Below are 15,892 nucleotides of genomic sequence, written 5' to 3' on the forward strand. Positions count from 1 at the left end.
TGGAAATCACAGCTCCCACTTACCTGTACAGGAGTAGTCGTCAATCCGGATGTAGCCAGCCTTGCAGATGCACACGAAGGAGCCGGGGGTGTTCACACACACCGTGTTCTCGCGACAGTAATGGCGCCCCTCAGCACACTCATCAATATCTGGGGAGAAAAAGTGGGCAAAGAGGTCAGCTGAGTCCCATGTTCTAGAGTCCTCTATAACTGTCTTGGTGGGGTTTAAAAAGCATTCAGAATAACACCCTTAGTGGAAGTGTTTAATGCTCAAATGATGGAAATCACATGAGATGTTTTCTAAAAGAGCTTCTAAGAGTTTCAAATTGCTCTACTTCACCCTGCACTCTTGTAAATGCTTTTTAAGATTCTTGGTGCATCCATCAATCTGTCTTTGATTAAAATAATTCAAGCGTATGAGCAGACCCTGGGATGTCCTGTCACAGAACCCGCTGCCTATCTCTACATTACACTCTGACACAATGGCTATTGTGCAGAGGTCAGGAGCCTTGGGAAAAGCAGATATGTGTTCACAATGCACTGTAAGCTGAGTAACATCACCTAAAGCCAGGAAGCCAGGGACATTTTGGGGACACATGTGCAGACACAGACCCTGTCATCCACAGCAGAAGCAATGCCTTTGCAAAATGAAAATGGCAGTGAGCATACCAATGATGCGCACAGGAAGTGTGCTCACACTGCATGTGCAGAGGCTGAAGATTGACAGACGTTACCCCCAACAGGCATGACGGCCAACTGCAGGGTCCGACTTCCAGAAACAACTCGGAGCCAGGCCATAGCACACCTCCTCTCCACAGGGAGCCCAGTACATTGCACACATACTTTCCTCCTCTGCTCAGGGCCTCGCTGCAATGGACAAGGAACTGCCCTCCACAGACCTGCCTCAGCCCACATTTCTGATGCAGGTGCCCCGATTCCGTTCACAAAATTAGAAATAGTTCCACTGCACAGACCAGGTACCTTCCACTCTCAGGGCCATACCATCCCTCTAGCTTCAACCAAGTTCCCAGAACTGAAGGTATCCTAATAAATTGTGAACACACTTAGGGAACCCCTGTTTCAGGGAAAAGGGCTCTGAATCACCTGACCAATGCCTCATCATACAGAGGAGAAAGCTGACACCTAGCAAGAAAAATTTTTCCAGGGAACACCATTAATTTCAAACTCTCATCTCTTCCCAGTCACCTCTCCCAGCTTTCCTGCCATGGACCCACTCCTCCCCTCACATTCGGCTCTGATTTCCCATAACAGACTATCCTACTGCCCATGAGCCTCAACCCCTGCTGGCATTTCTTGTCAGAACAGCATCGCAGCACCTTCCCAGGGCAACCCTGCACCCTGTGGACTCGTCCTCCAAGAACCTACTAAAATGTCCCACCTGTGATAACTGTGCTAATGAAGCAAAATTTTCCCCACACAGGCCTCCCTGGGAAGCAGTGGGGGCCCCATTATGGACATTACTGTTGTAGTCTCACTAATGTTGATGAACTTCCTTCTGCCCATAAAACACACACATCAAGGGAAAGTGATTATCTTTAACATTTCCTTCTTTTGGCTGCTCATGATATTCTTCTGTGATCCTTTATTAATTTTTAAAATTTTTATTTAAAAGGTATATTTATGAAGAGAGGGAGAAGCATCCCATCTGAAGCCAGGAAAGTCAGGTCTCCCATGTAGGTACATGGGCCCAAGAAATTGGTCCATCCAAATGCAGATTGAATTGCCTGCAGTAGAATGTAGGATATCATTGTTTAAAATATCCTCCATGACAAGTCTAACGCAGAAATCAGCGTTTGGTTTGGTTTTTGTTTTGTAGAAGCAGGTAGCATTTTAGGCTTTAGGAGTCACAGGTGAGACATAAATGAATGGGTCTGGCAATGTGCCAATGCAATTTCTTTTTTAAAAGTGAGCAATGAGCCAGACTTATCTCAGAGGACATAATTTGATAGCTCCTGGTCCAGCACACAACCAGTCCCAAGAGACCCTTGAGCGTGTCTCTCGCATTTGTGTTATGACACCTTGTATGCTAGCTGGAACATTTTACTGTCAATAAGCACTATGGGTCACAGGGCAACTGATAGAGATTCCAGAATGGCACTCAGATCCATGCCTTTGGGGTAACGACTTTCCACAAGGCCATGATAGTTCTGAGCATGTATGGTGTTCAGCAGCCAAGTGTCGTCATGTTCAGTGGCATCTCAAGCTCCAACTAGAGTGTCCTGAGGTGACATGAAGTGTATCAGCTGCTGACATCTGGCAATCCTCACAGGAACCTCCCAGGACTGTGTGTGGCTCAGCTCTCACTACAGACGGCTGCACCCCACCTGTGAACAGACACTGCAGAAGTGACAGCCCCTGAGGAGTTGCCACCAGAGCCCCTACACCCAACGCTATGACCTGTACAGGCAGAATTCACCTTGGGGATGAAAGGTCCCAGAATTAGGATCACAGCTCAGTGCCAACACCTTGGTTGCCAGAAGGAGGGTTGTTTTGAGCACTCCGTGGCGTCTCCTGAGCCAGGAGCAGCTACTGTTGACAGACCCTGGTCGCAGAACCAGGGGCACAGCTGCGGTGCCCAGGGCAGGACACCTAAGGCCCAGCTCAGGCATCATTTACAGCAAGCACCGCAGCTCTTGCATAGACAGCACAGCCAAAGACATCATGCCGAAGAAGCCAACACCAGCAGAAGTCAACAAGCCTGGGAAACTGAACTCCTAAGTACTTGAGAATTACTCCAGGCCCCCTCCCAAGAGCACTTAGGAGTTGTAAAATTGATACCACTAAAGACCTAGAGCAGACACCAGAGAAGGAGCAACGTCATTGGGAAACTATCAGCAGCCACAGATGAGTGGGTGATTTGGCTCCCAAGCAGCAGCAGAAGCAGAACAGCAAAGCCAAGCCAAACCACAACATCACAGGCTACTGTTGCTTCCTCAGATCCTTCATGCACTTCCTTCAGAACTCCCCAAAGAGCTGCATTTATGCACCAAGATTACAGTCCAACTCCATTCACATTCACCATGCCACTTTCTGATGGTCCCAAGAGTAGAACAAAGCTGTGGCAGACACGCTCCCATGTAGACACTTGGTGAATTTCTACCAACCAGAAAGATCTGCACCAAGCTAGGGTGGGCTGCCAAGAGGAAAGCCCCCGCATAAGAGCAGGGTGTGTTGTGAGGCCTTGAGCAGTGATGCTACTGGACCAAGTGGTTCTGAACAGTGGCTTCTAAAACATATCACAGAGAGTTCAAACCCACGTCCCCACCTGAAAGGGGCAAATACTCCAGGAGGCAGATGGATTAACCCTGGTTGCTGTTTGAGCTTTAAGCCACAATACAAAGACTACAATGGAGCAGCTGGTGTGAGAGATACAGTCAAGGGAAGGAGTCCTTTTAGAGTTACCAAATGCTGGCACATCAGGAATTCACTAAATGTAACTGGCTGTAGTAACCTCCTGTCCCGGGTTCTCCCACCTCCGTAGGTGTCTGACAGCACCATGTCCCCTTCTCGTTCAGGCACCTGCACACCTCCTCCGTTTCCACTGGCCAGGAAGGCTCTCGAGGGTTAGTAGACTGAACAAGGCCTGGCCCTGGCTTAGTGCCTGCCGAATGAGCTGTGCTCTTTTCATGGCCTTTCCTTTAAGAAGACAGGGGACAGGGTCCCCATGCACAGTGATGGTGACATGAAGCTCATCTTGACAGGATACAGTACCTGTGCCAGGGGCTCGGCAGGAACAGCAAACATCAGCCCTGTGCCACAGAGGTGCTGCCTTCTTCCAGATGTGCGTGTCTCACAGATCTGACAGGCAGTCTCTCCGGACTCCAAGTCCATCAATGAAGGGTAACTTTCCAGTCACTACCAGCCAACAAAGTGAACCTGACATGTGCAATGGTGGTTTCTGATTCCTTGGATTTTCTAAGGAATACAAGTCTTGGTCTACCAAGCTTTAAAAGCAGAGTGAAGTCTGAATCCCACATTCAAATAACTTCTTGCCCTGAGGATAATTCAAGCTGGTCTATGTTAAAAGCAAGGATTCAAAAATTTATAAATTCCCTTTTATCCTATTTGAAGCTGAGGCCAGATTCTAGACGTGAGAGGAACCTCAGAAATCCTCTCTCCCATCAGTCATCCCCAAATGAAGAAACCGAAGCACAATCAAAGCCAAGCACAAATGAGGGGAGTCTCAGGGATCCATCTCTGGGCCTTTGGGAGCTGCACCTGCAGAAACTGGAGAGCTTCACAGGGGTGAGGAGGGGCAGGTCAGCCCACGGGGGCAGCCCAGCACAAGCCAGGTCACGAACCCAAGGATGCTCTTAGTTCTGCTCCTGTAGGAGGCACAGCCCTGAGGCGTCATTCCTCTCCAGAGCTCCTCCACCACACCTCAGGCCCGGGCTAGCACCCAAGCTATTCCCAGCAAGGCACATGGGATTTCTGCAGCTACATTTATCTTCATTTCACCCTTAACCAGACTGTATTACCATGCTAATAAACACTAATGCTTTCCTGTCCAGCCAATAAAACGGTGGGGTTGCACAGCTGGGCTGTGAGGGCTCCGCACACCAGAAAGCATGGGACCTGCCACATGCACCAAGCCCACAAGCCTGCCCTGGGACTGTCAGATGCTGGCAAGGCCAGGCTGGCACAGAAACCCATCCTCAACTCCATGCAAGGAAAAGATCGAGTGCTGGGAAAAGCCATTCTGGAAAGAGATCTGACGCTAACATTTAGCAAGATAACAGTACCTTTAAAGCCAAAAATTTGCAAATATAAGCAGGTCACTTAGTGAAAAAAAAATTAGTAAAAAACCAAATTCAGATTCCATCTACAAATAAGCTCACATTGGAAGGAATCAAGAACAATCATCCACTGATTCAAAGTCAGGGCATTATTGGTTTTGTCATTTTTTAAAAATCTACTTATTTATGTATTTGAGACAGGGAGAGATCTTTCATCACAGGCTCTTCCTCCAAATGCCTGCAAAGTCAGGTCTGGGCCAGGCCCGAGTCAGGAGCCAGGACTCCTGTGCTCTGTGCGGGTGGCAGGCCCAAGGACTCAAGCGATCTGCACCAACTTCCCAGGAACGTTGGCAAGGAGTTGGGTCAGAAACAGAGCAGCCAGACTCTGAGTCAGCACTTCAACTGGGACGCGGGTTGTCCAAGCGGTGGTTCAACCTGCTATGCCAAAATTTTTATGTACTAAAAACCAGGCCCATTTGAATGTGGTTGAAATATGGAACTTAAAAATACTGTTTTTGACATTTCAAAATAATGTTCAAATATTTGCTCCATTGGTTTTAAAAACCCGATTTACTGTAAATTAGATAGTACATTCTTCAAGGAAAGTGAAAGCTCTGGCATTCTATCAGCTTTTTGCTGCTTTTTTTTTAAAGACTTTTTTTTTTTTTAAAGAAAGTCAGATATACAGAGGAGGAGAGACAGAGACAAAGATCTTCCGTCCACTGATTCACTTCCCAAGTGACCTCAATGGCTGGAGCTGAGCCAATCTGAAGCCAGGAGCCAGGTCTCCCACACGGGTGCAGGGTCCCAAGGCTGTCCTCGACTGCCCTTCCAGGCCACAGGCAGGGAGCTGGATGGGAAGTAGGGTCACTGGGATTAGAACCGGCACCCATATGGGATCCCAGCATGTGCAAGGCAAGGATTTTAGCTACTTGGCTACCATGTCAGGCCCAGCTTTTTGCTACTTCAAATAGAAATTTTTAACTTTGGGGCTCCCAAGTTTAAAGAATTATTTATTTTTATTGGAAAGGCAGATTTGTAGAGAGAAGGAGAGACACAGAGAAACATATTCCACCTGCTGATTCACTCCTTAAGAGCTAAACTGACCTGAAGCCAGGAGCCAGCAGTCTCTTCTGGGTTTCCCAAATGAATGCAGGGTCCCAAGGCTTTGGGCTATCCTCTACTGTTTTCACAGGCCACAAGCAGGGAGCCTGATGGGAAGTGGAGCAACTGGGACAAGAACCAATGCCCATATGGGATCCCAGTGCTTGAAGGGGGAGGATTAGCTAATGGAGCTATTGCGCCAGACCAGAGGCTCCCAAGTTTCAAAAGGAAAATACAGATAGAGAAGCTACAGGAAAACGTTGAGACAGGGTTGAGAATGGATCCTAAAACACCTCATTGGGAGAGATGAGGGAAGTGAAGCAGTGAAGTGTGGGGCTGACCTGTGTGAGCCTGAATCCCTTACGTGCAGGACACTGCACAGCCAGGCAGCACAGGGAGCTCAGAGAACTCTGGGCCTGTAAACAAGTAAGTGAAGAAATGCAACAGGGGCTGCACGAGGACAGTGCCACCTCAAAAAGCAAAGCAGGCTCACTGACATGTGCAGGCAGGCCTGGGGCAGTCCTGCTATGGGGAGACGGGCAGAAGAGAGCACGTCTCCATGGGTGAGCCCCAGGCAGCTCCAGGGACAGAGGAGTTACAAAGCCCCGGCAGGACTGCGAGAGCCAAGCAGGACTCCTCTGCACAGACATCCTGCACTGTCACAGCGTCCCTCCTGCCTGCACGGCCACAAGGAATCCTCTGGAGTTGTGAGACCCCTTCTGTACATGCTGTGTGTGCTCCTGCAGTGAAAGCTGAGACACAGAAAAGGTCATACGGCAAAGTACACCCAATTCCCACTAACCAATTCACCCACTACTGCTGCCACAGATGAGCTCAGTGGTCACTACCATGGACAGTCTTCCACACACAGGCTGTGCCCACACTCACTGCTGAGGGCATGTGTGTACACACACGTGAATGTGTGACCCTCCACATACAGTGATCCCCAGAGCTCACTCGGCAGGGATCAAGACCTGGAGGAAGGTATCCCAGGCACGGTGCCACACAACAGTGTGGGTTCCCAGGGACTTGAATGGTTAATGACCAGTTAAGGAAAGCGCCTGGGCGAGAATGCTGAGCAGCATTAGGAAACCCCAGAAGGTTGCCAGATAATGGGGTGTTGGCAATGCTTAGCTACAGCTCTTGGGCACATCTTCCACATGGGGCAGTCCCAAGGTCAAGGTCACATTTGCAGCTTTCAGTGTCCCGAGATGTCAACATGCAGACCTATGACCCAGTTGTACCAATCAGGGCACTGATGCGAAAATTCAACTCACAAGGGAACATCATGGTTGAGTAGGGTTTGACGATCTAGCAGACGGGGAGGCGGCTCTCAGCACCAGGGCACTGGGGCTTAGCCACTCAGCACCCTCCTTAGCCTGCCTGGTGATGAACCTGTGGTGTGATCTGCACTGCTGAGGTGAAGGCGTCGCGGGATTATTAAGCAAACCTGTTCTCCACTCTTCCTACGTCCACTGTGTTCTGTTCTGCGTAAACTGTCAGAGTGGATTCCTCTGTTTGCAACTCAAAGCCTTGATCAATGCAGTGTACTATCATCAAGATAAGGTAAGCAAACCTCTAAAGCAGCAGGGATCAATAGAATTAATTGCTACACAGAAGGCAGGCCAGATACAAACTGGGAATGCCTGACTTCTCAATATACAGGTGGAAAGCAGTCTGGAGTAGATACCAGAAGAAACATCTAGGCTGGAGTGACCAGAGGGCCTGGGATAAAGAAATGCAAACAGTGAGAACAGACTGCAACTTTAGGGAAGTGAGTGACAGTACAGGAAGGGAGGCTAGAACAGGGAACAGTAAGGGGTGTAGGATTAAAGCGAAACCAAGCTGGTTCCAATGCTGCCGTGGGGGTAGGCATTTGGGATGCCCCACATCACCTATCAGAGTAACTGGATTCCAACTCGTTTCTCGGTAATAATGTGCTCCCTGAAAAGCAGTAGGTGACGGCTCAACTGACTGGACGCCTGCCATCCATGTAGCCGACTAGGACTGAGTCCCCAGTGCCGGCATCAGCTTAGCCTAGTCCTCGATTCTGTGGGCATCTGCAAAGAACCAGGAGATGGGCAATCTCTCTCTCAAACAAAATAAGCATTTAAGATAAACACAAATGCTGACGAGAAGAAGCAAACAGCACCTGAAAGTCGAGTTGGACTTTCAGCTGGAGCAGGCTCCCTCTTCAGACAGACTCAGACTCCTGGAGCAGGCGCTCCCTCCCTGGAAGCCAAAGATAACACTGAGAGGGGGGCTGAGGCCCAGGGGCTCGTGCCACAGGACGCGAGGAGGGGGCTGTTTCTGTTCTGCTGGTAAAAGCAGCCATCCTCTGACTCGCCGAAGTCAGGGGTCCTGAAGGCACGTCAGCATCGCCACGGAAATGTGAGGACACTGACGGGGGCACAAGAAGCTGCGGAGCTGGGCACAGGCTGGGTCAGCGTGGCACAAATACAGCTGCTAGCTCTGTCAGACACCTGACACACGCACAGCAACTGCCTGGCCGAGGGACAACTTCTGCGGGACTGAGAGTTCCTCCAAATATCTCCTGCCAGTCAGGAGGTGGCAAAGATGAGGCAGAATCCCTCAGGACTGCCCACTATTCTGCCTCTGCAGTGCAGCCCATCAACACTGCCAGGTCATGTCTCCCGCTGTCTGCTTGCCCTTCTCCACCCATCTCAATTGGAGCTGAATAGCAAGTCCCAGTTCCTGGGGAAACCTCTCTCCCGCCCTGCCTGGCACTTTCATCTCTGCCTCTTGTTGGCTGGTGAGTAGCTGTCCTGGCTGGATCCAGCTTGCTGCAAACTGAAGTCCAGGCAGGCTCATTTGATGGCTGCCTTCTGCACTGCAGCTGAAAACTCCTAATGTTCATTAGCATTCTTGCCTAGAAGACAGACAAGTATTTTTAAATATTAAACACTAATTTAACAACTATTTATGCATTTTTTCCAGAAAACAAGAATCTGAGTCATAGTGATAGCCAAATCGCCAACCATTCCAGAGCCATCAGACAAACCCATCATCAGCATCTCATCAGTGCTTCGTGGGAGACGTGGCACCTCAGCACCGTCAACTGTTGTTGGTGCACAAATCTGATGAAACTGCTGCATCTGACAATTTCAGCAGTGAGTAGTAGTGACTGTGAAGTACTACCTCATGAAGACTCCATACTCACCATCAGCCCATGTGGTCACTGTCACAGTCCTATGAAAGGGCTGGAATAATTCAAAAACTCCACTGAGGGTGCAAGTTCCATATTAAAGAAAAATCAGTGGGAAGGCATTTACAATGGAGCCAAAGCTAAATTTAAAGTAAAAATGGATACTCTGGTATATATTCTCAGAATCCCAGAGACCTACCTTTATAAGGTCCCAAGAGCTGGAGACAACTCAGAGGCAACACAGCTTTACTTTCTCACCAACACTTCACATTATTAGACAGCATCCATTTGCTAACCAAGCAAGTCCCGAGCCCAGTCAGGGCAGGGCCTTCTCCACCACACAGCTCCATCTCAGTGCTTCTGCCCCATGCACTCAACTGGTACCTGTGTCCCACAACCCACAGCCGTGGCTGTCTCCTAAAATATTATCCCTGCCTGTACTTGGAATGCTATTAGCCCATCATCTGTTGCTGTGAGCACGTCCCTTCATTCTGCTTCAGAGCATCACATGCCTCCACACAGACACCACTGTCACCCAGGGACCACTGAATCCACGCAGGTCTATTTGATTTGTGCAGTCCTGACCTGTTTCTTGCCATAAATGATACACGGGCTTCCATCTCTTATCTCCAAGCTTTTTACAGATGCCCTTGATGTACATGCTAATCTTATTAATACTGGAGTTGGCTCCTCTTTTTGAAAGCTCATAAGTAGATAAAATAGGAAGAGAACTGTAAAAGAAACACTAACAGTTGTGTCCCATTTCAAGCAAGCAACTATTAATTCATTTCTGCACTTTTAAACAAGTATAACTAGGACACATGACTTGGATTTCTTAGAAGAAGATACAATTGAAACTTATAATCTAATCTTTGTAGACCTGACCTTGAACTTAATACTGCACTTTTTCCATCAATGTTTTTTTTTAAAAAAAAAAAAATTGCTACTCATTTGGCACTTTATGTATCACTTCAGATGTGTTCCTTCGGGGGCTGGTTATTTTTGTAAGATAATTTCTATTTCTTTAATGAAAAAATTTCCAGTGCTTCACAAAAAAAGCCTGAAGCCTGTTTGTTCAAAATGAATTGCTTAGTTCCTAGACGCTCTAATATTAATAAACAACTGCACACATGGGTAATTATAAGGCGTTTGAACCTGGTATTCATTTACAAAAAAATAACGCGAATCCCCATGGTTACACGTAAAGACTTGTGAATACTTACAAAGTAAGAATAGATTAAATATCCAATATTGCTCATATTAGCAAAAGAAGTTGACATAAAGTAGCTTAGTTTTGGAGATGGTCCATGGCAACACAGTAACTGAAGCTACTAACCATCACAGAACTGGCCTTTTTTAGACATCACCCAAGCATACTGTCAGCTCAAACTCTGAATCCAATAGTGGCAAGATATCTTGTTCCCCAAAATGAAATCATAGTCCCTGAGTTGATCGATATAATGGCAGTAATAAGCACAGGTGAAAAACACACATTTAGTGACATTTTACCCAAGACTGACATATCAGGAATGCATTTTAATATAGTCAGTCCTGTTCAGCTCAACAGACAAACCGTCTCCATTAAATAGACAGGAAGCTGACTGATGCGCACAGCTTGCAACAGGCAGTCAACAAGAAAGCAATGTTTATTCCATATTAGAACTACTCCCATGTGTCAGAAAGATCTGCATTTGCTCCACATACACAATTTGTATTCACGTGAATCTTAAACCTTCAACTTTCTTCTGACATATATTTTAGAAAGTTGCTTATAGACAGGCACTTACATAAACATGAAATATCCAACCAGAACCATTAGAAAAAAAAGATAGATTTGGGGATCCAAGAAGGCTGAGAACAGAGGGATCATGTTTCCAGGGTCTGAATGATAGAAGGTTTTAGCAAAGAAGTGAGAAAACAACACACACTGCTCGGAAGAAGAGGGGACAAGACGGGACCCTGGTGAAGTCATCCCCCCCCGGCCTGGTCGAGGAAGGCCTAGCTGAGAAGGCACTCTGGTCATCCCCTCACGAGCGCTGGGCGTGACCACTGCAGGCCCAGAAGCAAGAAAGCTGCATGTGCTTCTCCTCCTCGCCTGCTCCTGCAAAGCACCACATCTGGCACCAAAAGGTCACTCTGCACATCTCCGGTCACTGCTGTCAGAATCAGGACAGCATGTACAACAAAGGTCAGGTGCTCGGCACCTGCAACTGCGTGGGTTCTGGGGCATTAGCCACACACCAACACTCACGCACTCCGCGAGAACCAGAGGGCCCCACCCTAGCTCCAAGGGCTAATGCCAGAAGCGGCCCATAGATAATTCAGCTCCCACAGTGGGTCCAGTAGGGAAACTGTAATACCTCTCTGATGGGCTGCAACTCTCACTGGCAAGTATGAGAACCAGGTCTCGGGGCAGGCCTGGCTAGGCAGGCGGTGATACTTGCAGGCATGAGTGTGGGCTACATAGTAGGGTTGATTGGATTGAGCTAGACTTCAATGCCCACTGACGTGTATGAGAATTGAATGGGATGTGGGACAGGCCGGATCATTCTGCTGCACCTATCAGCAAATACAGGAACCAAGGCCAGGGGAAGGCCTTAGCTTATTGGGGATCACTCTGTCTAGGCTATAGTTCCTGTTGATGTACCTGAGAGCCGAGTATGTGGTGGGCAGGGTCAGGCTGGGCCGCAATGTCCACTGATTTATGTAACAGAGGGCTGAAGACAGAACTGACCAGGAATTTCAACTATCAGTGTGTGTATAGGTTGAGGTAGATGACTGAGCTTGACCTTATACTGGCGAGTCACATCTGGGATCACTCCAGACAAATTTTCTTTGTGGATCTCCCCAACTGAACCGGTGGAGTCAGAACTCCAACCATGGGGAGAATTGCAGGATCTGTGGTCTGACCATGGGGCTGTGTCAGAACTGAACCTCCTCAGTGGCACAGATGAAGCAACGGACAGCATACAGCATACCCAAAGGCACATGGGGGATATGACAGTCCACTGGGGCCTACAGAGAACATCTGGTACCATAACAGAGGAAGGAGGGCAGAACAAATTGGTCAACTATCCCCGTCAAGTGTTGACAGAAAATATCTGGGCAAATGGAAACTAAGTGGACTGTGTCAGCCAATGGACCTTGGAAGGATTTCTTCATCCTTGGATCTGTGAGATCTACAGCATTTCAGAAGTATTGAAAGCTCTTCAGCAGAACCCTCAAGAACATGCTCCACTTAGGGGATCCTGGGATGCCATCAGGTGGCTGTTCCCCATCCCTGAGTACTGGGGAGGTTTGGAGGCTAGGTGTGGCTTCTCCCTCTTATCTCCTCCTCTCTCCCCAGATATAGGAAGAAGAAAAAGGAAAATTTGAAAATGATGAACTTACCCACTTTCCCCTAATCCTCAACACTTCCCACTCTAATCAACTATGTAAACATCATCAAATATAAAATTAAACAAAACAATTCAGCTCCCACCCTAGGAGACCCCCTGCAACACCAGGACTGTCACAATTCATCCTAAATTCCCCAGTGCCACTGCAATCTGCCTGGTGAACCGAGGAAAGAACCTACCTGAATTCTACCTTTCCGGGCTCCTAGCTATAGAATGAGGATTGTAGTAGGAATGTGTTACTGATTGATAGGCACCAGGATGGATGACATCCTGCTTTAAAGTGAAACAAATGGCAGAATTACCCTTAGAAACACCCACTTGATCATGATGTAAAAAGTCTGAACCAGAGTTTGACTGGTTCTGTATAAATAAAACGGACAGCTTTCTTGCATTGTCCACAATGATCTTGGAATCCTAGTGGTCCGTCTATTTTCTTTACGCCTCATCCACGCACCCTTCTCGAGTTCCAAACTCAGCTGGAGCTGGACTCCGGCACCAAACACTTTTCATACTATTCCAAAATATTGAACAGGACAGAACTCTGCCAAACTCTGTTCATGAGACCAGCATCACTTTGATACCAAAACCAAAGACACATCAAAAGAAAAGTGCAGGCCTACATCTGTTTAATCAAGACAGCTGCAAAGACTCTAAAAAAAAAAAAAATCAAACCAAACCCAAAACGACATCACCAAAGATTATACATCATGACCAACTGGGATTTACCCTAGAAATGCAAGGGAGATTCAACGTTCACACATCAAATAAACATCATCAATCACAACGCAGAATGAAGAGCAAAAACCATATGGTCATGGAGATGGAGGCAGAGATGGGTAAGATTCAGCTCCCCTTCAATGAAAACCCTCCACAAACTGGGTACACAAGGAATAGGCCTTACACTTATATACATGCATAATAATATCAAATTATGTATGACAAACCAAGAGCCAGCACCTAATGAATGGGGAAAAGCTGAAAGCATTTCCCCTCGTATCCAAAAGACGAGCCTATGCAATTCTCTACTCTTATTCAACAGAGTACTGGAAGTTTTAGCAAGAGCAATTAGGGGGACAAAGAAAGAAAGGGAACCAGAACTGGGAAACAGAAAGTCAAATTATCACTGTTTTCATGATGCTGATAACTGAACACTGTAAACACTCCATCAAAAATACGTTGAACTCGATAAATCAATTCAGTAAGGTTGCAGGTTATGAAATAAAAATAAACATTAATGTTTTATATGCTAACGACAAATTAACAGAGAATCTAAAAAGAAATCCTATTGACAATAGGTAAAAAAAAATCAAATATTTAGAAATGAATCTAACCAAAGATGTGAAAGATATCTATAATGAAAATCATCAAACACTAATGAAAGAAATCACCAAGGATCAGGACTGGAAGTATCAATATCATTAAATATCACAGGTCTATACCACCTTAAGCAATTGACAGATAAATTCAATCCATATAAAACACCAATGACATTCTTTACATCATTATAGGATCCTAAAATTCACATGTAACCATAAAAGACCCTGAATAATCAAGGCAATTCTGAAAAACCAAACTGGGGACATCACAATACCTAACTTCAAAGCACACTAGGAAGCTGCAGCAATTGGAACTGCAACCAAGAGCATAAACAGACCAGTGAAACAGAAACAGAACCACAGACCTACAGCCAACTAAAGGGGCTCAGACTACACAGGGAATAAGGACACTCTTCCAAAAACAGTGCTGGGGAAAATGGGTGTACATGTGTCAAAAGCAAAAACAAATGGGAGTCCCTCAAAATCAGAAGCAAAGGAAAGAATTAACAGAGTGAAGAGCTATCCAACAGAACAGGAGAATATTTGCGAGTTACTATCCAACACAGGATTAATACCAGGTAAACATCAGCAACTAAAAACTCAACAAGAAAAAACAGCCAACCCAATTGTAACATGGACAAAGGACTTTGACAGGCAACTTTTAAAAGAATAAACACAAATGCCCCCAAAACACACAAAAACACACAAAAACTTAGCATCAGTAGCCATTAGAGAATGTGAATCCACATCACAGTGAGATATTTGGTTAAGCATTAATTATAAAGTATTAATGTAAACTTAAACACTTCACCTCAAAAACTAAAAGAAAAAAAACAGGGTAAAGGGGCAAAGGGGCAAAGGGGCAAAGGGGCAAAGGGTAAGGCAAGGAGCGTGGGAGAAGGGAGCAGGATGGGGACAGACAGTGTCAGCGCCCCAAGAATTGTGCCTACTGACTATTCTGAATCTATAAAAGACTAATTAAAATTAAACTTAGAAAGAAAATAAAAGGAAAATCATCTGTTCCAATTGATTTGTCATTATCAACCTACCCCCTAATAAAATTACAACAATAAATATTTGTTTAATCTCTGCAGGCAGTGGTGCTTCTCCCTCCTCCAACAAAAACATACAGAATTTGGCAGCACATTAAAAGTGGGTACCAGAAGCCCAGCCCATATCACCAGCATGCAGCCACCCTCCCTGACACCAGAGGCCCACGTCACCAGCATGCCGCCACCTTCCCTGACTGCTGCTGAATGAGGTCCACTCTCAGCCTGTTTGACCCAGCTGGAGCTGTCACTGTTTTGCCATGGGTTCAGAAATACCCACCCTGTCATTACCACTGTCTGCAATACTGGCCTAGGCATCCGCAGGGCCCTGTCTAAGTTCTCCAAGCCACAACTATAGCCACTGTTTATTCCTAGTCTCTGTTTTGTCCCTTGAAAGCATGGCTAGCCCCAAAGCTACACAACTGCTCAGGCACCACAGAGCACCTTCCACCTTCCCATGCAGACACAAGGAGGTTCAGCCATGGAGAAAAGTGCTTGTCTACTTCACTTCATTCTGCTCTCTGGGCCCAAGACCCAACAGTGGCCTTATCTCGGCCCCACCACCTATCACACTCATCTCCCATCATGGCACATGGACCTCCCGCTGTTCCACACTCGCCACAAACTTCTCTTCATCACTGGCAGAAAACCAAAGCCCTCCAGTGAATCATATGGCAGTCTTGGGGCTGGGATCACACACCAGAGACTCAACAGAAATGCAGGCTTCCCACCAAGGGGAGATGAGGCCAGGTCAAGATTGCTTGGCTTGTCAAGAGCGTGGGCAAGCACAGGTGCACATGCACCTGGTGACAACAGAACATAGACGCTGCTTCCTACATCACAACATCACCAACATTATCAAAATATCCACTGGGCCATGTTGAGAAACTGATTTACACTAAAGCTGTTCTGGTAAGCCAGATGAATGGCCAGGGATTGAATAATTCATCTCTCAAGGCAGAAGCATAGTAACTAAACTCTCAGAAATAATGGTTTTTCAAAGTTCATCTTTATAAGGACATCAATACAGAACTAGCCTAGAATAGTCCCTTTTAAACTTAAAGGTGCATAGACATCACCTGGGAAGTCTGTGCGCACACTGA

General features: G+C 46.7%; 1 protein-coding gene across 1 annotated transcript in view; it reads right to left on the reverse strand.

Annotated features, from left to right (window-relative positions):
* NELL2 (neural EGFL like 2) overlaps nt 1-15,892 on the reverse strand; it is a 237,230-nt gene that overhangs the window by 76,332 nt on the left and 145,006 nt on the right. Inside the window, exon 14 of the mRNA XM_058656001.1 lies at nt 24-149. Coding sequence (XP_058511984.1) covers nt 24-149 — 126 coding nt within the window. The remainder of the gene's footprint in view (nt 1-23; nt 150-15,892) is intronic.

This window comes from Ochotona princeps, chromosome 27 (genome assembly GCF_030435755.1).
Source record: "Ochotona princeps isolate mOchPri1 chromosome 27, mOchPri1.hap1, whole genome shotgun sequence".
NCBI lineage: Eukaryota > Metazoa > Chordata > Mammalia > Lagomorpha > Ochotonidae > Ochotona > Ochotona princeps.